Genomic DNA, 27,259 nt, shown 5'->3' on the forward strand with positions numbered 1-27,259 from the left:
TCTCCTGATGAGACTTTACTGGGTCCCAATAGAGTTTAGGACTAAATTCAAAATCTTGACCCTGGTATATAAGGAGTTCCATAATGGGATACCAAATTATTTAGCTGCAGTAATTATTCCTTACACCACGGCCCAAACTCTCAGATCACTCACTGATAACAGATTGGAACTCCCTCCCCCTTCAAAATTCAGCTTTTTACTTTCTTGCCCCTGCGTTGTGGAATTCAGTACCGTAGCAAATTTGTTTGGAGAAATCATACCCTTCCTTCAGGGCCTTGCTAAAAAAATTCATTTTTTTAAAACTTGCATTTAATGAAGACTGATGCAACAATATTTTTCTCCTTTCATTCTTCAATTGATGACTTGCAACTTACTGAAACTTTATGTCTTTGGTTAGACAATGTACTTTTGATTATATGAAGATTAATGAATTGTGCCCCTTGTATGAAAGTTGTGTTTTCTTTCCTATATTTTAATGGAGTTCTTTTAAGATGTTTTATGTTTTATATATTTTTTTGATTACCCAATGGCGGTATAGTAAAAAACAATAAAAGAATTTGTGACCCCCTGACAATCTTCAGAAACTTACCTTGCAGCGGGGATAACCTTAGAAACTAAGACATGGACAAAAGGGGATTTGTAGATTACATTTTGAGAGGAATGGAAGAGATGTAGTACCATCCAGCCACTGGAGGTGTTCCTGTCAAGATTTGTTGAAAAATCATATAAGGCCTTTTGCGGAGCAGAATTTTAGAAAGCACATTCATCTCAGAATATGGATGTCCAAATCTGTACATCAGATATGGACATCCATTTCTCATATTTTAGAAGAGGATCTGCTCGAATACAGACTGTTCTGAAATACATGAGAAATGGGTGTCCAGGTGCTGGCTACATCTAGCATGAACATCCATTTTACAAACTGAAACGTCTGAATCCCCCACCCCCACCCCCTTAAAGGGAGGGGGGGGGGTTTGACACAGGAGGAGAGGAAGAAATCTTTGGTCAAAGGGGATTTTGGAAAACAGCAGAGCAATTTTTAAGTGAAATTCTGCTCTGGCAGCAGCCTCTGAAAAGTAACATCCCGATACATTCAGGGGCCCTTTTTCCAAGCTGCGGGAAAAGGGGCCCTGTGCTAGGAAGAAACAGGTTTTTTCATTACACCCCCAATAGAGACAGCTTGCTTCCCAGGCTGCCTGCTGAGCCTCTCTCTCATGTCTGGTTTCCAACTACTCCCCTTTCCTGGAACTGCTGTGCTTCCGCACTCTCGTTCACTGGCTAGTTCTGTCTCACCTGGACTACTGCAGTGGGATTTATGCAGGATACCAGGAGCATCTACTGAGGAAATTCCAGACTGCCCAGAATACTGCTGCAAGACTCATCTTGGGCAAACTGTGCTTGGTTTCTGTGCAGCCCCTATGTTTCCATCTACACTGGCTACCTGTGAGAGAACGAATCGCATTCAAGATCTGCACTCTGACACATAAAATAATGTACGGCTTAGCTCCGGAATATATGATTCCTCTAATAGATCTCCCACCTAGAAATGCCATCACAACAGCACGCACCTTTTTACAACTACATTATCCATCTTGCATGGGTGTTAAATACAAGCTTCTTTTTGCCTCTACTTTCCACTACTCCAGCCCAAAGACTTGGAACGCTCTTCCCCTGTACCTAAAATCGCAAGCTGACCACCACCTTTTCAAGAAGCTGCTGAAAACATACCTTTTTGAACAAGTGTATTCCATTAGTAATTCTGCTGTTTAGCCATCCTAATTGCTGCTAACGTTTTATCCTTATTCTACTGCTAAATTCATGTGTTGTATCTTTTAACTTTTGTAATTCATGGAAGCCACATTGTGTCTGCATTTGTGGGAAAATGTGGGGTCGAAATGAACCGTAAATAAATAAATAAATAAATAATTAGCTTAAATGCCTTTCCCACTTGGAAAGCAACAGGCTTCTGCACTACATTTCCCAGCAGACACAGCTTCCATCCCAGGCTGCCTGCTGAGCGTCTCTCCCAGGTCTAGTTTCTAGTTACCCCTTTTGCAAGGCTTACTGGGTCTAAGGGATTTGTGCTGGAAGCAGAGGGCACCTGTCTCAGGTAAGGATTTATTTAACCTTTGTGTCTGCTTTTTTTGTATCTTTGGGTTTCTGTTAGGTATGGCAAGCAGCTGGTTACTTCCTAACCTCTCTGATCCCTGGGGGCCTGACACATCTGTAGTATCACAGCACACACTAAGTAACTGAAGCTGGTTAGGGGGTCAGGGAAAACTCAACAGAATATATTTGGGGTAGTCTAGCCATTTCTTCCCTGGGTTTCACCCAGTCTCTTGTGGTCTGGTTGAGAGGGGAGGATTCCCTCTATTGGGGAAAACCTGGAGCTGCAGGTCACAGACTCTAAAGGGCTGGAATAAGAGAAAACTAGACTTACATAAGAGTAGCTATACTGGGTCAGACCAATGATCCTTCTACCCCAGTATCCTGTTTCCAACAGTGGCCAAACCAGGTCACAAGTGCCCAAATTGTGGCAACACTCCATGCTACCAATCCCAGGGCAAGCAGTTGCTTACCCATATCTGTCTGAATAGCAGACTATAGACTTTTCCTCCAGGAACTTGTCCAAACCTTTTTAAACCCAGATACACTAACCGCTGTTACTACATCCTCTGGCAAACTGTTCCAGAGCTTATTCTACTCATTCTACACCACTCAGGATTTTGTAGACCTCATTTCTATCTCCCCTCAACTGTCTCTTTTCCAAGCTGAAGAGCCCTAACCTCTTTAGCCTTTCCTTATATGAGAGGAGTTCCATCCCCTTTATCATTTTGGTGACTCTTGTTTGAGCCTTTTCTAATTCTAGTATATAGAAGAGCTGAGCTGTGAACTTGGCAGGGAAGGGACCCTCAAGGCTCCTCCTGAAGACAGCAGACGGTTTTGCCAGGAGGAAGAGGGGCTCAGCAGTTCAGTAGCCCATGGAAGCAGGCTCAGGGCAAGGAAGCCCTTGGGAGCACACTAAGGGCAGAATAAAAGGCTGTTGAGGGTACAATCAGTGCCTGAGGCCAAGAAGCAGAACAGCCCTTGGGAGCACACTCAGAGCAAGGCAGATAGCCTCTGGGGCATAGTCAGTGCTTGAGGCCTAGTAGCAGAGTAGTTCTTAGGAGCAGGCTTGGGACAGAGCAGCCCTTGGGAGCCAGCTCAGAGCAAGGCTTTGAGACATAGTCAGTGCCCGAGGCCCAGTGGCAGAGAGGGTCTTGAGTATGCAATCAGCACTCAGAGCCCTGGTGGATGCTCCTGAGAGTGTAATTTGCACTCAGAGCCAGAAGGAAGCGGAGGCTCTTGGGAGCACAGTTGGCACACGGAGCCCTGGTGAAGGCAGAGGTTCCTGGGAGAGCACTTGGCACTTGAAGCCTGAGAGCAGGGACTGGCCAAGCAAGACTGACTCAGCCCTCATTGGACATCCAGCTGCCACCGGTCCAGAGTGCTCCAGCAAGATGGGGAACATGATGGGGATGGGCAAGAGAGAAGACTCAAGTGAAGGAGCAAGGGGCCATAGGTAATACTGCCATTCCAGTAAAAAGACTTAATAAAGGAATAGGGAGATGTATTTAAAGCTGCACATTGGCAAGGGGATTAATTGGGTTCAAGAGCACTGTTTAAAGGTTGTTTAGTAGTTTTCTTATTGAACGCCATTCACTCAGAAAGCCTAATAAGTTGATTTTCACAAATTCTTATTGCTAATAAATACTTTTTGCTAACAAAACAAGAGTCACTAGGATTTCAGAACTTTTCACCTTTCCTTCTTAAAAAAATATGAGAATTAGACTAATTGATATTCGTTTTTCATATCAAGCAGTTCGTTTGGATAAGGCTGTTAAGGATATCTTGATAAATCACAAAAAATCAGGAAGAACAAATCCACAAACCAAGTTAAACCTTAAACTCACTATATTAAACTTGGGTTCAAAATAATTTATCTTTTTTTATTTTTATGTATGCACTTTAAAAAAAATACTATAAAGTGTTTTAAATTATTTTAAATGTGCTCAGACCATACCGTTTACACCCATTATATCCCCAAGAGGAATATGTGGTGGTGTCACAATGGAACCATCGTTGCACATATGATGTTCCACCTCCTAATATTTGTGTATGTACATACAGCTGAGCCCAAGTAGATCTTAATCACCGGTGTATGCGTATATTTATAATACATATGTATAGGTCATAAACTATTCACATTAAATATTGCTAGACTTGAGCTCAAACCTCCACCCATAAATTATGGTGCTTTCCTTATTACCATCTAATACATGGATAATAAAACATACCATTCAACATTTGTTTGAACCTAAAGAAGGTAAATGTTAATTCATGACACCCTGATCTCACTTCCCCCACATATCTTACATAAACCAACCCACAATGCGATATACACCCATATTCACATAATTATTTCACTTCCCTTGGGGTATATTGTGCTCGTGCTTGTGCTTCATTAAAATCACATATCATTCATCCATTCCAATCTTGCCATCAAAATAACTGCTCCCTTTAAGGATATCTTGATGTCTGAAATCTCTTATAACCAATTCCGCAAACAGATTAAACCTTAACTATTTAGAAAATTTGTACTCGATACTGTTAAATAGAATATGTAGCTCAGGGATGTCATGTTTTTGTTATTCCTGGAAATGTCCAGTCTTCTTTAGTGTGTGATCCACATTGAATCAAAAGGTATATGGCAGAATATAAATTTATTGTTAATGTTACTTGTTATTAGCAAATGCCTTAATGCTTTCCTATAGTATAAATTGGTGGCAGGGGCCCAATGACCCCTTCTGCCCGGAAGCTCAGATCACTGTCAGTTTGCCCCTGAGAAAATTAACACATGAAGACATTCTACATTATATTCATCATCTGAACATGAAAGGAAAATATTGATAGTTCAAGTTTCAAGTTTATTTAATACTTGGTATACACACAAATGATGCCCAAGCAGTGTCCAATCATTAATTATTAAGTAAACAAACTAAACAAATAACAAGAAAAAAGGAAATAAAAGCATTAACAGAGGAGAAAAGGAAATTACATTGATCTTCACGCAGTAAATCCCTTTTTAAAAGAACAGGAATATCTCATAAGAACATAAGAGTAGCCATACTGGGTCAGACCAGTGGTCCATCTAGCCCAGTATCCTGCTTCCAGCAGTGGCCAATTCAGGTCACAAGTAGCTGACAGAATACCAAATAATAGCATGATTCATTTCAACAATTGTGATGTATGGCCATTGAACAATTGGTGGACAATGGACATAGGGGAGGGAGTGATATTTCTTGTTGCCTACACCAAAAAGAAAAATGGATATACAAATTACAAACTGTCACACCGAAGGAATTAAATGGCCCGTTAGAGTGGAAGGCGTTCTGTTAACATAGGGCTGGTTTATAGCTCACGTTATATGAGGGAAAGCATTTCATTGGTCTGGCTGATTCATTACTGACGTCATGCCAGGGGAGGTTCCAACTGAGAGCATTTATTCCGGTCGTCGCCATTTTGTTGTCAGATTGAAAGACTGAAAAAAAAACATTTTCTTAATAGAATTCTCCTGAGGCAGATGCAAAACAAGGGGGTCCCTTGTCGGGGAGTTACATTGTGCTATAGTTGATCTACTTTTGGGGTCAACCCAGAAGGATACCTTTGCAGAAATTCATGAGTTACAGCGACCACCCAGGTGGATAAGCTAAGTAGTATTTTCTTCTGTACACATGTAGCATTTGTATGTTTCAGTATTTTGATATAACATTAACCTTGTGGAATATTGTCCTAGTGTATTTTGTGTTAAAATTCCTCTGTTTTTTTTGGCTATAATAGTTTTTTCTCCGAGATGGAGTTGTTTTCTGTTGTGGCTTGTTTCAGAGGATTGATGAAACCCATGATAAAAGCTGCTTAAGGGAAGACCATCTTTGTAGGCATCCCTGGCAGTTGAGGTTTCCTTTCTTTAATTGTCTTTACAGACAATTTCCTTGGTTAATGTTGAGGGCAAATTAAGCAGTATTGGTATCAAGTAGTATACTATGAGGCTTATTTTCAAAGCACTTTGGGAGGCTAAGTTCCATAGGTTTCTATGGAACTTTGGGAGGCTAAGTGCTTTGAAAATGAGCCTCTATGTCATACTTTGTATTGTTATTGGAATATTTTTACTGCTGTAATTGCCTGTTGCTCATAGTAACATAGTAGATGACGGCAGAAAAAGACCTGCACGGTCCATCCAGTCTGCCCAACAAGATAAACTCATATGTGCTACTTTTTGTGTATACCTTACCTTGATTTGTATCTGTCATTTTCAGGGCACAGACCGTATAAGTCTGCCCAGCACTGTCCCCGCCTCCCAACCAGCCCCCCTCCCACCACCGGCTCTGCCACCCAATCTCGGCTAAGCTTCTGAGGATCCATTCTCTCGGAACAGGATTCCTTTATGTTTATCCCATGCACGTTTGAATTCCATTACCATTTTCCTCTCCACCACCTCCCGTGGGAGAGCATTCCAAGCATCCACCACTCTCTCCGTGAAAAAATACTTCCTGACATTTTTCTTGAGTCTGCCCCCATTCAATCTCATATCATGCCCTCTAGTTCTACCGCCTTCCCATCTCCGGAAAAGGTTCATTTGTGGATACCTTTCAGATATTTGAACATCGGTATCATATCACCCCTGTTTCTCCTTTCCTCCAGGGTATACATGTTCAGGTCCGCAAGTCTCTTCTCATACATCTTGTAACGCAAATCCCATACCATTCTCGTAGCTTTTCTTTGCACCGCTTCAATTCTTTTTACAACCTTAGCAAGATACGGCCTCCAAAACTGAACACAATACTCCAGGTGGGGCCTCACCAACGACTTATACAGGGGCATTAAAACCTCTTTTCTTCTGCTGGTCACTCCCCTCTCTATACAGCCTAGCAACCTTCTACTTACTGCCACTGACTTGTCACACTGTTTCGTTGCCTTCAGATACTATCACCCAGTGGCGTACCAAGGGGGGGAGGTGGGGGCAGTCTGCTCCGGGTGCACGCCGCTGGGGGGTGCTGCGGCACGCGCCTGTGGGCTCCGACTTTGCGAACTTCGCTCGTTCGCTGCAGCTCCCTCTGCCTCGGAACAGGTTACTTCCTGTTCCGGGGCAGAGGGAGCTGCAGCGAACAAGCGAAGTTTGCGAAGTCGGAGCCCACAGGCGCGCTGCACCCGGGGGGGGGGGGGTGCGCATCGGTGATCCACCCCGGGTGCCATCCACGCTAGGAACGCCACTGGATTCTATGTGATCTGTTTTATGTTTTCCAGATGCAGACACCCAGTACCAATCTCTAGAAAAGGTCCTTTCCTTTGCTATATGTGGAGGTGCAGACTTATCTTTATTTTGGTCTTTTTGTGCTTCTTTTCTTCACCTTGCTTTACTGTTGGAGCTCAATTCTTTTCTTCCAGCTTTACAACCTACTGCCTCTCACTTTAAAACAAATCAATACAAAAGACTTTCTTCCTTTTTAACATCAGGGCAGCCCTAGCTCATGCATAGGGATTACCGGGGCTTTCTAGCTGAGAAAATAAATATTAATTTTGCAAACCTAAAATCTCCTATACTTTTCACTGTATACCCTAACTAATGAGGGACACTCTTCTTTGAACACTGCATTCACACTGCCCACAGCAACTCTGTCTCTCCAAAGAGGTGCAAACTTTCCACACTGTCACACTAGCAAATCATGCATAGCACATGAGCTGTTTTACTTCAGGCACATTTCTTAAGCCTTGTAGACCAGTTTCTCTTGGGATTTAACCAGGGCTAATCTGCTTAAATAAACTTGTTTCACACAATTGGTTTCTGGCCCTCAGTCTTAATTACAAAACTTTCAAACAGCACACAAGTAATAAGAAATCAGTTTTCAGATTTTCCTTGAACAAAACCCACACCTTTCACTTCCAGCTCACTTTACCTTCACTCTGTACTTAAGCACTTGGAGAAAAAGTAACTTTCAAACACTTTCTGGCTCAAAAAAACTGTCACACAGTTTGACCTCTCTCACACATGACCTTACTCTTCGGTGTCTTCAACTCCTCTTCCCACTGCCAGGGACGCTAGCCAATCAGGTCTCAGTTCACAGAATGTTTTGAAGCACGGACCCTAACTAAACTTTCCACAATCTCCATTTTGAAAGAGAAATTCTCCACAGAACATTACTATGAAATTTGTTCAAAAATGTCCTATAACCATTAGTCCCATCAAACCAAACATACTGTACTTTTTTCATACATTTTAACACAGATTTAAATGCATTCACGCATTTTTGTCATAAATTACTCTCAACACCCCCCCCCCCCCCATAAAACCAGAGACATCCACTTTAGAGACCTGCAAGGGAATGGGGTTCGTAGGAATCCCGCGGGAATTCCCTCTGGGCTGCGGGGTTCCTGTGGGGATGGAAGCAGTTCCTGCGGGGTTCTTGTGGAAGTGTAAGCTGCACCTGCACCAGCCTCTCACTAAATACTAAGTTCTTTGAGTGCTGTCTCCTCTTCATCCTTGCTTTAACAGCGCAGATGCAGAAAGCCTTCTATTAAGGAGGTGGTAGAGACACAAATGGTGACAGAGTTCAAAAAGGTGTGAGATGAACACAGAGGATCTCTAATTAGAACATGGAAGTTATAAAGCCTAAGCTTAAATGGCTGCATGTATGTAGATGTGTTGAGTGACAATAAAATGGCAACTCCCTCTGTGATGAACTAGGGCCAATTCTGGGCAGATTTGTATGGTCTATGTCTCGTATATGGCAATCTGGTTTAGGACGGGCTGGAAAGGGCTTAGACAACAACTTCAGTGGCTGGAACATGAGGACAGTGTTGGACAGACTTTTATGGTTTGTGTCCAACAACTAAGAAGACAAATACACTGCAGTGGGTTTTGACGGCAACTCCAGCAGTTGGAACATAAGGACAGGGCTGGGTGGGCTTCTATGGTCTATGTCCCAGAAATGCTAAAGAAAGACCATAATCAAGTATATAATATCGGTGTTCACTATTGATTTAGTCATGAATTGATAATGAGTTTGACTATTGGACAGACTAGGTGGACTGTTCAGGTCTTTTTCTGCCGTCACTTACTATGTTACTATTAATCCTCTCTGCTACCGGGCTGATGCGCAGACCTCAGCTCTGACACAGGCACGAGCATCAGAGGTCACCAGACCTACTGGCATGTGCATGTGGCAACCTCTCAACACACAGTGCCAGTGAATCAGAGACAAGTCTTACATGTGCACACCAGACTGTTCCAAATTCCAGCTTTCGTTCCTTCCTTCCCTTTAGTGCAGCAGCTCGAAACCAGAGAGAGACTGAAAGAGTCAACTGGAATTTTTTTTAATGTACCATTAAATACTTGCGGGAACGGGTGGGGACAGGTTAAATTCTTGCGGGGATGGGTGGGGACGGTTAAGATTCCAGCAGGGACAGGGGGGGATGGATAAGATTTCAGCAACTCTAAAATCCACTCTAATAAAGTTCTGCATCGCCCCACGCACATCCCCATTCAACACCCGCTCAAAAAATAAAAAACAAACAAATCAAAACCACTTTGTTTCACTCCAAAAATGATTTTTGTCAAAAACCTCTTCTAAGTACTAGCCCTCCTAAAGAGGTTCTCAGGAATCCGTAACTACCACTAGTTTCTATCAAAAATTAACCCTTAAAATGCCAGCCCAACAGGACCAAAAAACACATTTAAAAAATAAAACTAAACAGTTTCTTTGGCCACCAGACCCCTTACCTGATCCCCCCACAGGGTCAGAATATGACCTCCACCTCCAATCTGGGTCCGCAGTAGTAGGAAAACACCTTGATTTACCATGGTGCCCGTGGAGCTTCACCAGGACGCCTCTCAAATTTAGGCCCCATCTTCACTTTGGGCCTACTGCCAGTACGGAAATGCTACTGCACATGTGCGAAAAGTCACAAATGCTTGGAGCTCCCCTTCACAGGCTGAAACCGGCCATTCTCGTGCTTGCGCCTGTCCAGGAAAGCTCACTCGGCCTGGCAATGTTGAGGAAGGTCACAGCCTCTCAGGCAGTGCGGCTTCTCTCCGGAAGCCCCAAAACTTCCTCTGGAGCCCAAACTGAGGACAGCACTGATCACCAATACCTTCTGGAAGCCCAGAGCCCCTCCCCCAAATAAACCCTGGCCCTCAGGTAAAAAATTATTTATTACTTAACCCACTGATTACATTAGGAAAGCTCCCCTCTTCTCAAGTATAGGTTGCTATGGAGAAGAAAAAAAGAAACATTTCACTTACAGTCTGCCTTCAACACACAGACACTTCTCATCAAAACTGACAGCTAGTCTGTCCAGTACACAAACCATGTCCTCTTGAAAACCTCTTTATAGAGGGGTTTCATAAGAAGACCCAATAAGGCCAGCGGGCAAAAAAGAGACTAATAGGGTCACTGCCTGAGATAAAGGCACAGAGCATGTAACTTAAGTGCACTGAAGGCCGCAGTCAGGGTTGCCAGGTGGAAAATTTCTTTCCCACCCAATCCAGCCTAAAAACAGCCCAAAACCCGCCCAAACTCAAACCCCGCTCCTGACACCCCCACCCCCGCGTCATCACCACCGTCATCAACCCCGCCCCCGCCGTCATCAACCCCGCCCTGCCGTCATCGGCCCCGCCTCCCCCGTCACCGGCCCCGCCCAGAACGTCACTAACCCCGCCCAAAACGTCACTAACCCCGCCCCTCGTGGCCGAAAAAACCGCCTGAAAACCGCCCAAAAGAAAAAAAAGAAGCCCAAAAAACCGCAACCCGCCGCAGGCAAATATTTCCCGCGGCGGGTCGCGGAAAACCGCCCAATTGGGCGGTAAAACCGCCCACCTGGCAACACTGGCCGCAGTTGCATGTGAAATCAGAGATCGTTTATTTGAGTAGGATTTATCAGAGTAGAGCCCAGATTATTTGTATTCAAATTTAAATCACTATTCAGTCAAATATAAATGGGGCACTATTCGGGGCTGAATCAAATACAAATATTCAGTGTAGCCCTATTATAAAATCTTGCCCAAAGGGTTCTATTGTGAGGATCTAAGAACCCTATATGATGTATATGATCAATATACGTGATACATTTTTCTATCTTGTGAACTAATGTCACAATTTTAAAGGGAATTCTTGATGAAACAGGTAACCATTGCTCATCTCTCAACAATGGAGTGACATGGTCAAATTTGCGATCCCCTGTAATGATTTTCACTGCAATATTTTGAATTAGTTGTAGCTATCTTCCCGGCTCTATTTCTTATTGATTAGCCTTCTAGATCTTCTCGACCCTACTCCTTGGTGACTGTGTTCTTTATCCTGGCATGCTTGGTTAAATAAAGTTATTGAATGGACTAATTGGAGGGAATCAGTCAGCTCAACTACAGTGCAACAGTTAACCAAAAGTGGAAAACCAGGCTGGAAAATAAGATGAAAAGATTGAGACCATATGCTGGTGAATCTAAAGACAGAAAGCTGAGAAACTATTAAAATAAAAAAAGGATGATCTAGTGAAAAGATACATTCCACACACCTGGAAACTCAGCAAAGCCCTGAAAATCGTGAAGCAGCAAATAACCACAACATATATGGAAGTATTATGCCTAGTGGAAGTAGAATGAGACTACTGCTAGATGTGCCATTGTGGAGACAGTGCCAGCAGGGCAAGAGCGACTGGAAATAGCTCCTGTCCTAAGACCACTGGACCACTAGGTACAGGGCTGGTAGGCCCATGATAATGGTGGGGGGCCCATTGGGGGAGTGAGGAAGATGTGATAGAGAGGTGGAGATTTGATTGGGGGAATGTGTAATGTGATCGTAGGTGGGGGGGTGGATTGGGATCGGGATCGAGAGGAATGGCACCAGCCCCTGTGGCTTTGAGATCTGATGCTCCTGGCATGGTAAGCTAACCTGTTATTTTACCATAATTTTCTAGGTGAAAAGTCTGCCAAGGGTGGACTAATGCCGAAATCTCAAAAAGAGAATAACAGCACAAAGACAGTGGGACGTGGGCTGATGTCTCAAGAGACCAGGACACAGATCTGTGTTTTGGCCACAGGACTGCCTCAGGAGTCTAAAACACAAACATTAAAAATACTGGTCAATACAAATATATAAAATGTAACATAATATATATCCAAGTATAAAATATTAATAAATACTGATCAAAAAATATGTGAAATCATCAGATTAAATTAATCAAAATATGAAATGGTACAAGGATCATTGTGAAAAAAATGTAAGAGACCATAATAAAAGGGAGATAAGAATGGTGAAAGCACCATATTATGAAATCACATTACATATATGATAAAACACTGATAGATGCGTGTATATATATAGAAACAACAAAGAGGGTCCCAAAAAAACAACAGGGCAGATGATCCGCAAACTCTAAGATGGAAGAAAAAAGAGCAGATCAGTGATAGATGTATACAAACTGTATTGGTCAATTTGCATAGAAAACAATGCGAATTGCGAATTGACTAATAAAGTTTGTATACATCTATCACTGATCTGCTCTTTTTTCTTCCATCTTAGAAACAAGTTTAAAACACATAGAGGGGCATTTTCGATATGACGTCTAAGTCCGACTTTGGATGTTTTGAAGAAAATGTCCAAAATCTGAATAGGAAAGAAGGTCATTGTCTATCTTTTTTTTTTTTCAAAAATACTGTTTAGAACAAGGTTTTGTGATTTAGAAGTTTTATTGTTTGGTCCATTAAAAAAAAAAAGACCAAATGCAAAACGCAGAAAATCAAGCTATTGGGATGTAGGAAGAGCCAGCATTTTTAGTAGACTGATCCCCCAGACATCCCAGAAGAGCTATGGGACACCCTAGGGGGCACTGCAGTGGACTTCATAAAATACTGCCAGGTACACATCTCACTATTGCTCCCTTGTCTGCTGAGCCCCCTAAAACCCACCCAAAACCCACTATCCCAACTGTACACCACTACCATAGCCCTTATGGGTGAAGGGGACACCTATATGTGGGCACAGTGGGTTTCTGGTGAGTTTTGGAGGGCTCACAGTTTCCACCACAAGTGTAACAGGTAGGGGGAGGTATGGGCCTGGGTCTACCTGTCTGCACTGCACTACTACTACTACTTGACATTTCTAAAGCGCTACTAGGGTTATGCAGTGCTGTACAATTTAACATAGAAGGACAGTCCCTGCTCAAAGGAGCTTACAATCTAAAGGACAAATGTACAGTCAGTCAAATAGGGGCAGTCTAGATTTCCTGAAAGGTATAAAGGTTAGGTGCCGAAAGCAACATTGAAAAGTTGGCTTTGAGCAAGGATCTGAAGATGGGTAGGGAGGGGGCTTGGCGTAAGGGCTCAGGAAGTTTATTCCAAGCATAGGGTGAGGCGAGGCAGAATGAGCGGAGCCTGGAGTTGGCGGTGGTGGAGAAGGGTACTGAGAGGAGGGATTTGTCCTGTGAGCGGAGGTTACGGGCGGGAACGTAAGGGGAAACGAGGGTAGCGAAGTAATGAGGGGCTGCAGACTGATTGCATTTGTAGGTAAGAAGGAGAAGCTTGAACTGTATGCGGTATCTGATCGAAAGCCAGTGAAGTGACCTGAGGAGAGGGGTGATATGAGTATATCGGTTCAGGCGGAATATAAGACGTGCAGCAGAGTTCTGAACAGATTGAAGGGGGGATAGATGGCTAAGTGGGAGGCCAGTAAGGAGTAGGTTGCAGTAGTCAAGGCGAGAGGTAATGAGAGCGTGGACGAGAGTACGGGTGGTGTGCTCAGAGAGGAAAGGGCGAATTTTGCTGATGTTAAAGAGAAAGAAGCGACAGGTCTTGGCTATCTGCTGGATATGCGCAGAGAAGAAGAGGGAGGAGTCGAAGATCTCCGAGGTTGCGGGCAGATGAAACGGGGAGGATGCACCCATGCCTAGTGTTTAGGTGGCTATGAAAGAGACAGGTGGTCATATTTATAATCTAAAGACCTCATAGACTAACATGTTAATGGACATTAATGGAAGTTCGGTGGTTTGTTTGTACATAAGCTCCATAGATTGTATTAATGTGTGTTAATGAGCATTAACACATCAATAAATGAAGTGACCTGTCTAAGGTCACATGCATCAGTTAACGACCAGCGTTTGAACTCTGATTTCCCCAGTTCTAAGCTTGCTGCTCAAGGTGATTTTAGCTGGGAGGTGAGGAGAGTCAGCTGTACAGAGTGGAAGGAAAAGAGACAGCTGGAAGGGGGAGATGGGATATGGAAAAGACAAAGATGGAGCCATGAGGAGAAGGATAAGGAGAAAGGGGGAAATGAAGGGGTAAGAGGCAGATGGGAAACTGTTGTGAAACGTGATACTGAAAGGCTTGGGGAGATGTACTACTGATGGAGGATACAGGGTTACAAAGGGAAAAAGGCAGAGAAGGAAGATAAATGGCAGAGAGTGCTGCCTGAAGACAGATGTAAGAGCAGGGCAAAAGACTGAGGAACGAGAAGAGACCAAAAAAAAAAAAAACCCAGGAAAAAGAGAAGAGCAAGCAAAGGAAAGACTTGGAGTTGGAAGATTGCAAAGAAGAGGAAAAGCTTACATAACTAAGTTAAACAAAAAGTTGTTTTCAGCTTATTTATTTAAACATGCAATGTTTAAAGTATGAAATTTGTATGTCTCGTATGTACAACAATGTCTTCATGAATAACTGCTTTGGGAGATAGGTTGTCTCTGTTTTTACTTAATTGAACTCAATTTTTCAGTGATCTCTTTGTCACCCCACTAAAATTAAAATGTATCTACCCAGTTTAATATCTCACCAGCTGCCACAAAAATCGGTCTCTGATCAAAGTTCATCTGGGGAAACAAGCAGCCTGAAAACAAATCGAATGCCCCAGAATATGCAATGCATTCTAATGAGGAATGTGACAGAGGGAGGCAAGGTGGGTGTTCTCAGGACAACCAATCACAAATTTCCTCTGGGAACTTATACCCAGCCATCCCCAAGCACCAGCCTCTTTTAACAATTCCCACTCTCTGCTGAACTGCAAAAAGTCAAAATCTCCTTGACTTCCCCAGTAGCTTCTATCATGGTAAGTACAAGAAACAGGAATATCTAAATGGTAGGAGCCAGTTATCTGTCAGTCAGTGCTTGTGTTAAACCTGTGTTGAGAAATGAAGGCTGAATTTTCTTTCCTGCCGTGGAGCACTTTCCACATCTGTAAGGTCTTTTCAAGTACCTGTTGAAAGATCTCAACTTGAGAAGACAGTGTGAGGATAACTGTGTCACTATACAACATGGCAGAGGGGCAAGGGGTATTTGATAATAGACAAAAAGGAGGATTCTGCTGATGAAGATGGAGGGGACCTGTTTAGAGATTTAGGGATGTCTTAGAATGGAGGAGTATTGGATTACATGTAAATGTTTTACACAGTGCACTTTTTCTAGTGAAAAAGGTGCCGGTACTCAAATGCTAGGCCACCCTTCAGGGATGGGGGTAATCACTGAGGGACCCTCCCCACAATAGCCAGGCCCCCTGCAACCAGTCACAGAACTTATGACAAGGCAGAATTGATGTGTAGAGCTTGAGCTCTTTCATTAAAACTTGGGGTCCTTGGGTCAATTTTAGCAGACAATGGAAAAGGTGCCGGTACTCAGTACAACCAAGTACCCCCTCAAAAAAAGCCCTGGTTTTATGGGTCAATGTATCATAGTCTGAAGCTTTGTTATATCTCATCTAAGTGTAACCCGGGTCTCACATGTGCGCTAGCTCCGGCCCCAGTCTTTGCTCATTCTCAGGCCACTCTTACTACACACCTCATTTCCAGTCCACTTACAGTCGAGCTGGGTGGGTCAATGGTCTGGAAGTGATCTTTATTGTAATTTCTGCAACAGGCAGTTTGCAACTTCAATGATTCTTCACTTCAGTCACTTATATAAATAAACTGTTATTTAAATCAATCTAATTCTTCTGCCGTTCCATGGGAAACACCTTTACCACTTTCTTCCTGAGTGTATGTACAGGGAATTCTTTTCTTTATTTGTCAGGGCTATTCATATATTCACAAGAACCATGTCCATACCTATCCTGTTCACCAGATGTACCCTCAGGGCTGTTCTCTCCGCTGATTCACTCTGCTACCTCCAGGCACAGTCCCTTATGGCTGTCCTCCTTCCACACCCCAGCCTTGAGCAATCCACCCAAAGCTCTGACTCCTTCACCAATTATTGTGAGTGGGACAACTTCTCCTTATTTCTAGCCCAATCTTAAGGTGGCACTCCAGGATCCCCCTTCAGGTCACTTGGCAGGGGCTGGCAGGCAACCAAAGACCCCTCTGAAAGGCAAACTATCACCTTTATCTCTTTTCAATCTCCTTCTCCTCTGTCAATCTTCCATTTCAGTGCACTCTCTCTCTGCATTTTATTTCAGAACTATTCCCCTTGTGCTGGGCTTCCACCCAGGGACCTCCCAGTCACTCCCCCCTCCCCCCCCCCCCCCCCCCCCAGTGAATCTCTATAGGGACTTACTCTTCTATTAATCTCCAGCCTAACAGGGGATTACATAAGCATGCCTTGTCCAACAACATTGGAAGACCCAATGTATAGTATATTTGTAATAAGAGTAAATTGACTGGTTAATTTTCATGAATCTAGTATGCTTTACTAATGCTTTGTGAGAATGAAATGTAGAACTGAGGAAGTGGATACAGTTTGTACTCTAGACCAAGAGTTCTTAACCCAGTCCTCAGGATCTACTCATCCAGTCAGGTTTTCAGGCTATCCATAATGAATAGTCATGACATAAATTTGCTGCACAACCTCCACCGTATGGATATCCACAATGACTATGCAAAAGATAGATTTGCATACGGTGGAGGTTGTGCAGCAAATTTATGTCATGACTTCCAAGGACAGGGTTGAGAACCGCTGCTCTGATGACTCCAGAGAGCCTTCCTACTGCTCTGTACAGTTTGTTTACCAGTAGCATAGCCAGGCTGAGGGTGTGGGGAGAGTGGACTGTTTGTTTGTAGTTCTGTCTCTGAGGACAAGCAGGCCTGTAATTCTCACAGATGGATAATGCGAGGTCCGTGTTGCCGGTCCAGAACTTTTAACAAGCTTAAAAATAAGTCTTTGAAAACTATTTGAATTTTCTGATTGTTATATTTTTGTTACTGTAATATTTGACATTTTTTGTTTCTGAAACTGATGAAATAAAAGTTTTAAAAAAAAGTCTTTGAGCATGAGACACGCTCCATCGCGCCTGCGCAAGTGCCTTCCTACCCACCACGAGAGTGTGTGACCAGCAGTTCTCTTTTTTTCCCACAGTGAGGAGAGGATGCATTCGTTATCCACTCCATACAGCTGGTTCAGTTGGTCTTTTTGTACCTTCCTTCTTTTCTCTTTAATACCTCTATCGGGGTTTACCTTATTTTATCCTTCCACATATATTATTTTTTTACTGCGCTTGCTAGGTCACATTTAGGCCTAGCTGTTTCTACCTAGCTCCTGCAGGGCCATGGCATTCTCTAATATGTCTCTTACTAGGCAGCACAAACAGCTTGCCTCTGGCATGGAGTCCCAGAGATTTACAATTCTTTCTTTCAAAAATGCAGCACAATTGGTCAAAAGTTAAAATTTTAGCAGTGTTCCAAGATAAACTTGGCCTACCTTAGTAGAGCTTCTGCAGCTTACACTTCTGTGGTGGAGGTATAAGATGGAGGGCTCTGGGCTTCGCTTCTCTTCTCTGGACCACCCTGATTCCTGACTGATCTGTACTGAGGGTTTTTATCCTGCCTTGACCACATCCTCCCTGCAGTGTTGCCAGATGGTGAAAAATTTTCCAGCCTAAATGTAGCCCAAAATTAATATAAATATTAATAAGGTCAATATCAGGCTTATTTTCAAAAGAGAAGGACGCCCATCTTCTGACACAAATCGGGAGATGGGCGTCCTTTTCTCAGGGTCACCCAAATCGGCATAATCGAAAGCCGATTTTGGGCGTCCTCAACTGCTTCCCGTCGTGGGGACTACCAAAGTTCACGGGGCGTGTTGGCACCGTAGCAAAGGCGGGACTGGGGCGTGATTAAGAGATGGGCGTCCTCAGCCGATAATGGAAAAAAGAAGGGCGTCCCTGACGAGCACTTGGACGACTTTACGTGGTCCATTTTTTTCTTGTAACCAAGCCGTGAAAAGGTGCCCAAACTGACCAGATGACCACCAGAGGATAGCAGGGATGACCTTACTCCCCCAGTGGTCACCAACCCCCTCCCACCCTAAAAAAAAAACTTAAAATTTTTTTTTTTTGCCAGCTTCTATGCCAGCCTCAAATGTCATACCCAGCTCCATCACAGCAGTATGCAGGTCCCTAGAGCAGTTTTAGTGGGTACTGCAGTGCACTTCAGGCAGGCGGACCCAGGCCCATCCCCCTCACCTGTTACACTTGTGGTAAATGTGAGCTCTCCAAAACCCACCTGAAACCCACTGTACCCACATGTAGGTGCCCCCTTCACCCCTTAGGGCTATGGTAGTGGTGTACAGTTGTGGGGAGTGGGTTTTGGGGGGCTCAGCACCCAAGATAAGGGAGCTATGCACCTGGGAGCAATTTGTGAAGTCCACTGCTGTACCCCCTAGGGTGCCTGGTTGGTGTCCTGGCATGTTAGGGGGACCAGTGCACTACAAATTCTGGCTCCTCCCATGAACAAAGGGCTTGGATTTGGTCATTTTTGAGATGGGCGTCCTCGGTTTCCATTATGGCTGAAAACCGGTGACGACCATCTCTAAGGTCGACCATCTCAACATTTAGGTCGACCATCTCTAAGGTCGACCTAAATGTTGAGATTTGGGCGTCCCCGACTGTATTATCGAAACGAAAGTTGGACGCTCATCTTGTTTCGATAATACGGGTTTCCCCGCCCCTTCGCGGGGCCGTCCTGCAAGGACACTCTCATGAAATCTTGGGCACCCCGTTCAATTATGCTCCTCTATGTGGGATATAAATGTTGTAAATAACTAAATAGATAAATAGAAACTCTGATTGTTGAGCACCTGCTTCTCATAACATGATGTTTGTTTTAGTGGCCCCTTACCAGGAGAAAAAAATCTCTGCTTGAATCTAACACATGCTAGGGTGTCCCTATAATCAGCCCCTCCAAATGACACACTGATTACGATTTATAACAAATTACTACTCTACCTATCAAAAGTTATACTTTCTTCATGTGCATCCGTAAACTGCACAAGGTGACTAGTATGTTTGAAAATATCGGCGAGATTACATTAAAATGCTAAAAAAAATTAAAATGCTAAAAAAAAATTAAGTACAACAACGTGGTTGCAGCTCAAATCTGATTCGCTCCGTTCCACTCTCCGGCTTCCTTCCCCTCCCTCCACCCTCCAACCCTCATCCCGGACTCACACTTTCCCTGAGGGATCTCAGAGAGGTCCTGGTGGGACCTCTTAAAGATTTATTTAATAGATCTTTAGAGATGGGAGAGGTTCCGCGGGATTGGAGACAAGCGGATATGGTCCCTCTTCACATATGTAGAGACAGGGAAGAAGTGGGAAACTACAGACCAGTAAGTCTCACGTTTGTGGTAAGAAAAATAATGGAGTCGCTGCTGAAAGAAAGGATAGTTAACTTTCTAGAAGCCAATAGGTTACAGGATCCGAGGCAACATGACTTTACCAAAGGAAAATCGTGCCAAACGAATCTTATTGACTTCTTTGACTGGGTGACCAAAGAACTGGATGAAGGACGTGCACTAGATGTAATCTACTTGAATTTTAGCAAAGCCTTTGATATGGTCCCCCAAGGAAGACTCATGAATAAGCCAAGAGGGCTGAACTTAGGACTAAAAGTGGTGAACTGGATAGGAAACTGGTTGACTGACAGGTGGCAGAGAGTGGTGGTAAATGGAATCCGCTTGGAGGAAAGGAAGGTGAGCAGTGGAGTTCCTCAGGGGTTGGCGCTGGGGTCGATTCTGTTTAATATATTTGTGAGATACATTGATGAAAGGTTGGAAGGAAAGGTTTGCCTTTTTGTGGAAGACACGAAGATAGCCAGTACAGTGGATACCCTGGAGTGAGTAGAACAATGAGAAGGGATCTACAAACATTAGAAGAATGGTTGAGGGTCTGGCAGTTAAAATGTAATCAATCATTTACACCTGGGGTATCTTATCTTCTTCCGGTTCCATATATTCAAAACTGATGCTGTTAATTGGAAACCTTTGTACAATTTTCCTTTTTTTTTTTGTTTTTTTATATATGCTCTTTTATTTATTTACTATGTGATACAGCCCACCCTGGCTATCCCTAGGTAGCTTTAAACTTAAAAGTGAACAGTGCTCAGTTGTACATTTTGCCAATCACCTCGTATGATTGGTGTATAATATAATCAACTTTACATCATTGCACTGCGACTCTCCCTGCCTCCACTTTTCAGTGTGATAAAGAATCTCCTTATACGTTTATGATTGTTCATATGCAAAGACTGCAATTGCACTTATCTGAAAATGGGGACCCGGGTCACTGATGCCTTCTGCTTGATGTCAAATGTTATACGAGGTGAACGGTATCTGCTGGTGTATTCGTGTTCTTTAAAATCACTCCACTCTCCCTCATGTTCTGGAATTCATATATCTCTCTCCTATCATGTCTTCCTGACACAAGCTGTGTTTCGCAGAACTTTGCGTCTTCAGGGGAATATATGAATCCTAAATATTAGAAATGTTCAGTTACTCGCCAATATATATATGCCATCAAGCTTGCAATCCTCATATTCTTTCCTCAACAAGATTTTAATTTTCAAATCTGTTTAATTCTTATAACTAATCATATCACTCCGGGCATACCTGGTGTGGGACATCCTCCCCGCTCCCGACTTTCCTCTCAAAAAGATGCCAACGCATGCGCTGTTCTTTTATAACAACTTTAACTTAACCCCTCCCATAATTCTATTCCAACAACCACTCAATCTCCCAATTTAACCCACGTGGTATGACTGTATCCCATTGGAAGATCATCCTTTGCTCTTTATTTTTTAATGCTCTTGCTATGTCACCACCCCGCGGAAGTTTTATCTGGGCTAATATAGTATATTTTACATCTTCCAATGTGTGCTTCATTTCATTCCAATGATCTACTAGGGGGCCTCTCTTTTTTGAATCCTAAGATTGCTGATGTGTTCTGCTATTCGCTACTTTATTTTCCGGGTTGTATAGCCGATGTACCATTTTGCACATGGGCATATTATCCCATAGACTACTTGAGATGATTCACAGTCTGTATTGGATCAGATCATATAAGGCTTTCCGGTTACAGGGTGTCGAACCTACTGGCCCATGAGAACATATTTGCAATACACACACCGGATGCAGGGGGTGTGACCCCCTCTGTTATGGTTGTCATTTTCATGTCGTTATCTTGACTATATTTAAATAACTGCCCCGTATTTTTTGCTCGTGTTTGTGCAAATATCAGCTGTTCATTGAAGTCTAGCAAAGATAATATCGGCCAATGTTTTTTAATGATGTTCTTTACTTGCCCCAAGCGGGTCGAATACGGCAATACACAGGTAAGCTGATTTCGTTGATTCTTTTGCTTTCTGTTGGGTTGTATTAGCCATTGTTGATGTGTGTTTTGCGCTCTCTTATGGGCTTTTAAAATTATTTTATGAGGGTATCCCCTCACTTGAAACCGATAATACATTTCAGATGCTTTTTCTTTAAAGTCTTCTTCACTGCAGCATAATTTTCGGATTCTCAAGAATTGTCCAGTTGGGATCCCAGTCTTAACAGCATATGGATGAAGACTTCTAAAGTGTAACAAAGTATTTGTGTCTGTAGGTTTTCTGAAGATTGTGGTAACAAATGTATTGCATTGATACGTAATTGTAATGTCCAGAAAGTTTATCGACAGACCACCATTTTCAGATAAGTGCAATTGCGGTCTTTGCATATGAACAATCATAAACGTATAAGGAGATTCTTTATCACACTGAAAAGTGGAGGCAGGGAGGGTCACAGAGCAATGATGTAAAGTTGATTATATTATACACCAATCATACGAGGTGATTGGCAAAATGCACAACTGAGCACTGTTGGCAGACTCAGGAGTAATGTCAGGAAGTATTTTTTCACAGAAAGGGTGGTGGTTACATGTAATGCCCTCCCACGGGAGGTGGTGAGATGAAAGCAGTAATGGAATTCAAACATGCATGGGATAAACACCAAGGAATCCTGTTTAGAAGGAATGGATTCACGAAATCTTAGCCGAGATTGAGTGGCAACACCAGTAATTGTGAAGCAAAATCAGTGTTGGGCAGACTTCTACAGTCTGTGCCCTGATCATGACTGAATAGATATGGATGGGCTGGAGTGTAAATTTTAAGAGGCTTCAACATCAGCTTCAAAACGTTTAGTACAAGAACATTGCTCGGCAGACTTCTACGGTCTGTGCCCTGAGAATGGCAAGGACAAATCAAACTCGGGTATACATATAGAGTATCACATACCATGTGAAATGAGTTTATCTTGTTGGGCAGACTGGATGGACCAAACAGGTCTTTATCTGCCATCATTTACTATGCTACTATGTAGAAATGGATGTTGAAATGGAGAAGTCAAAGAACAGTATTACCACAAATAAAATTTCTTTGGAGGATGTGACCCTTTATTAAAAACCTAATGTGGCCACATTTCGCCCTCAGACTGCATCAGGAGTACAACTAAAATGTATGTATTTATTAGGATTTATTTACCGCCTTTTTGAAGGAATTCATTCAAGGCGGTGTACAGTAAGAATAAATCAAACATGAGCAATAGGCAATTACAGCAGTAAAAATATTCAAATAACAATAGAAAGTATGGCATAGAGGGGCATAATCGAAAGGGATGCCCAAGTTTTCCTGAGGACGTCCTCGCAGGACATCCCAGTGAAGGGGCGGGGAAACCCGTATTATCGAAACAAGATGGGCGTCCATCTTTTGTTTCGATAATACGGTCAGGGACGCCCAAATCACGAAATTTAGGTCGACCTTAGAGATGGTCATCCCCGATTTTCAGTGGTAATGGGAACCGAGGACGCCCATCTCAGAAATGACCAAATCCAAGCCATTTGGTCATGGGAGGAGCCAGCATTCATAGTGTACTGGTCCCCTTGACATGCCAAGACACCAACCGGGCACCCTGGGGAGCACTGTAGTGGACTTCAGAAATTGCTCCCAGGTGCATAGCTCCCTTTTCTTGTGTGCTAAGCCCCCAAAACCCACTCCCCACAACTGTACACCACTACCATAGCCCTTAGGGGTGAAGGGGGGCACCTACATGTGGGTACAGTGGGTTTCTAATGGGTTTTGAAGGGCTCACATTTACCACCACAAGTGTAACAGGTAGGGGGGGATGGGCCTGGGTCCGCCTGCCTGAAGTGCACTGCACCCACTAAAACTGCTCCAGGGACCTGCATACTGTTGTGATGGACCTGAGTATGATATTTGAGGCTGGCATAGAGGCTGGAAAAATATTTTAAAATATGTTTTTAGGGTGGGAGGGGGTTAGTGACCACTGGGGGAGTAAGGGGAGGTCATCCTTGAGTCCCTCCGGTGGTCATCTGGTCATTTAGGGCACATTTTTGTGGCTTGGTCATAAGAAAAAAAGGACCAGGTAAAGTCGTCCAAGTGTTCATCAGGGACGCCCTTCTTTTTTCCATTAATGGTCGAGGACGCCCATGTGTGAGGCATGCCCCAATCCCGCCTTCGCTACTCCTCCGACACCCCCCCCATGAATTTTGGTCATCCCCGTGACGGAAAGCAGTTGAGGACGCCCAAAATCGGCTTTCGATTATGCCAATTTCGGCAACCCTGTGAGAAGGATGCCCATCTTGAGATTTGTGTCGAAAGATGGGCGTCCTTCTCTTTCGAAAATAAGCCTGATAGTATACTACTTACAATGTCAACAATAAATAATGAATAATAAATATCAAATAATAAAAGAATTTGTTTGAAAATATTAAACAATCAATACATAAACATTTAAAACATCCAGTATTCCTACAATGGGAATTTTTAGAATACAACAAAGTTTTAAATATCTAAAAATCTTGTAATAGATTCATAGTATCATTCAATCTCATTCATACTGTATAGTGTAATAATAGCTTTGTACTTACTGATACAGCAAATACCAGCATCAAACAGTTATTGATTTAAAAAGATTTAAAACAAAATTAAATTCATGTTAGACTCCATCTAATCAGAATTAAACTAAACCTTCATTTTTAAATAACCTTCCAGAAATGTATATTGCTACCTATTAGTTGTAATGTGATGGAGTAGCATAATGCTTAGTGCTGTGGTCTGAAAACCAAGGTTTAATTCCCACTGCAGCTCCTTGTGATTCTAGGCAAGTCACCTAACCCTCCATTGCCCCAGCTACAGAATAGGTACTTTCTACAAAGTACCTGCTTTGATTTCAACCACAGAAAAACAGCGTATCACATCCCTTCCCCTTTCCCTAATCTCTTTTGAAATGAATACCAATTAATATATTAATTAAAATTAGAACTTTTATTTTTTTTAAAAAGTGTTTTTTTCAATCTTCCTCCTATGGTTGTTAAACTCAAATTTAATAAACTGCCTTCTAAACATCCAAAACAACCAATCTTAGTCCCTTTATTTACTTTCTAATGGTAAAAGTATATCCTATTTTGTTTAACATTTTTAAAGTACTTTTACTGACATCAATACACAATTTATCCTTAAATGTCATACCCAAGGATGCAAAGAAAAATGCTAATGAACCAACGAACTATAGACCAGTAGCATCCATTCCCTTAATTACCAAAATAACAGAAGGTACGGTGACCAAACAACTCACAGAGTACCTAAATAAGTTCTCAATATTACACGATTCCCAGTCAGGATTTTGCTCTAATCACAGTACTGAAACCATACTAGTTACGCTCATGACCAAACTCAAACAATTGATAGCAAACAGCAACAACATACTACTGTTACAATTTGACATGTCAAGCGCATTTGACATGGTTGACCATGGAATTTTATTACACATCCTCGAATACTTCGGAATCAGAGGCAACATTCTCAACTGGTTTAAGGGGTTCCTAACTACACGCTCATATCAAGTGACATCAAATTCGACTACATCAGCTACATGGACACCTGAATGCGGAGTTCCACAGGGATCCCCCCTCTCACCGACCATATTCAACCTAATGATGACACCTTTGGCCAAACTACTATCGAATCAGAATCTAAACCCATATATATATACGCCGACGATATAACGATCTTCATCCCATTCAAACAAGACCTAAGGGAAATCTCCTATGAAATCAACCAAAGCCTACACATTATGAATTCCTAGGCAGATGCATTTCAGCTGAAACTAAATGCAGAAAAAGCCCAATGCCTAGTACTCACCTCGCAATACAATAAGAATAAATTTACCACTGTCAACACACCTAAACTAAGTCTACCAGTTTCAGATACCCTAAAAATTCTTGGAGTCACCATTGACTGACACCTAACACTTGAGAATCATGCGAAAAACATAACTAAAAAGATGTTTCATTCAATGTGGAAACTAAAAAGAGTTAGACCATTTTTTCCAAGGAATGTCTTCCGCAACCTGGTACAATCATTGGTACTCAGTCATCTGGACTATTGTAACTCACTCTACGCCGGCTGCAAAGAGCAAATACTTAAAAAACTCCAGACAGCCCAGAACACGGCAGCCAGACTAATATTCGGCAAATCAAAATACGAAAGCGCAAAACCCCTACGAGAAAAACTACACTGGCTCCCACTCAAAGAACGCATCACGTTCAAACTTTGTACCTTAGTCCATAAAATCATCCATGGTGACCCCCCAGCCTACATGTCAGACCTAATAGAACTTCCACCCAGAAACGCAAAAAAATCTTCTCGCACTTTCCTCATTCTTCATCCTCCCAAGTGTAAAGGCCTGAAATACAAATTAATGCACGCATCTACCTTTTCCTATATGAGCACGCAGCTCTGGAATGCGTTGCCATGTAACCTGAAAACTGTCTATGAATTGACCAATTTCCGCAAACTATTGAAAACCTATCTTTTCGACAAGATATATCACAAAGATCAACACTTGTAACTGTACAATCTTTAATTTATCCAGAAATGTTCTATACTATCTTTTGCTTTAACACTATTTCACCACCATGTAACCCAAAACCCTCTGTAAAACCAAATGTATATTCTCTTCTATTTCCAGTATCCATGAGCCTGCAAAGAGGTGGGATAATGTGGGATACAAATGCAATAAAATAAATAAATACATAAATAATTCATATGATTTAAAAGTATATCAATCTATATTACCAAAATATTAGTCTAAAACCTATGCATTAACTCATCATCTTTGTCTTTCTCTATTCATGTGAGTCACTTTAACTCATTAAGGGCCCCTTTTACCAAACTGCAGCAAAAAGGGGCTGGCATTGGCGCGTGTGTTACATGCCCACCGAGGCCCCCTTTTATTACAGCTGGTAAAAGGGAAGTCTTGCCTTTCTGCAGGAAATGGCCACGTGACAAGTAAAGCACTTGCCACGTGGCCATTTCGTGGGGGAGCCCTTACTGTTTCCCGCGTTAACCCGGCGGTAACCGGACAGTATGTGGCACTGCCCGACAGTGGCGTAGGAAGGGGGGGCAGTCTACCCCGGGTGCACATGCTGGGGGGGGGGGGGGGGGTCGGCTCGCTGGTTCCCTGCTCTTTCTGCCCCGGAACAGGTTATTTCCTGTTCCGGGGCAGAGAAAGCAGGGAAGCAGCAGAGCCGACGCAGCTCCCAGTGACGTGCACTGGGGGCAGAGCGGCCCTCCCGCCTGCCCCCCGCTGAAAGGTAGGGTGCGTTTCGGGGGGGGGTGCGCTCCGGAGGGGGGGTGCCGTGCCCTGCACCCGGGGGGTGTGCAGCGGCGACCCGCCCTGGGTGTCAGGCACCCTCACTACAGCACTGCTGCCCGATTACCGCCGGATACACTCCGGTGCTACAAAAATTAATAAATTTTTGTAGTTCTAGGGGTGGGAGGTACTGCTGGGCTGCTGCAGTAGCCCGGCGGTACTTCCTGTATAGCGAGCGGTAAGCCCACGTTGGGCTTAGTAAAAGGATCCCTAAGATTTGTTAGGTTTTAAAAGAACTAAATTAACCCTGTAAGTGAACATTAAATCTAAA

The 27,259-nt window shown here is 43.1% G+C and overlaps 1 protein-coding gene across 1 annotated transcript in view; it reads left to right on the plus strand.

Moving 5' to 3' along the window:
* Nucleotides 1–15,043: 15,043 nt before the first annotated feature.
* Nucleotides 15,044–27,259, plus strand: part of LOC115482622 (4-hydroxyphenylpyruvate dioxygenase-like) — a 105,385-nt gene continuing 93,169 nt past the window's right edge. The window contains exon 1 of the mRNA XM_030222562.1: nt 15,044–15,128. Coding sequence (XP_030078422.1) covers nt 15,126–15,128 — 3 coding nt within the window. The 5' untranslated portion in view covers nt 15,044–15,125. The remainder of the gene's footprint in view (nt 15,129–27,259) is intronic.

Source organism: Microcaecilia unicolor, chromosome 13, assembly GCF_901765095.1.
Source record: "Microcaecilia unicolor chromosome 13, aMicUni1.1, whole genome shotgun sequence".
In the NCBI taxonomy this organism is placed as follows: Eukaryota; Metazoa; Chordata; class Amphibia; order Gymnophiona; family Siphonopidae; genus Microcaecilia; species Microcaecilia unicolor.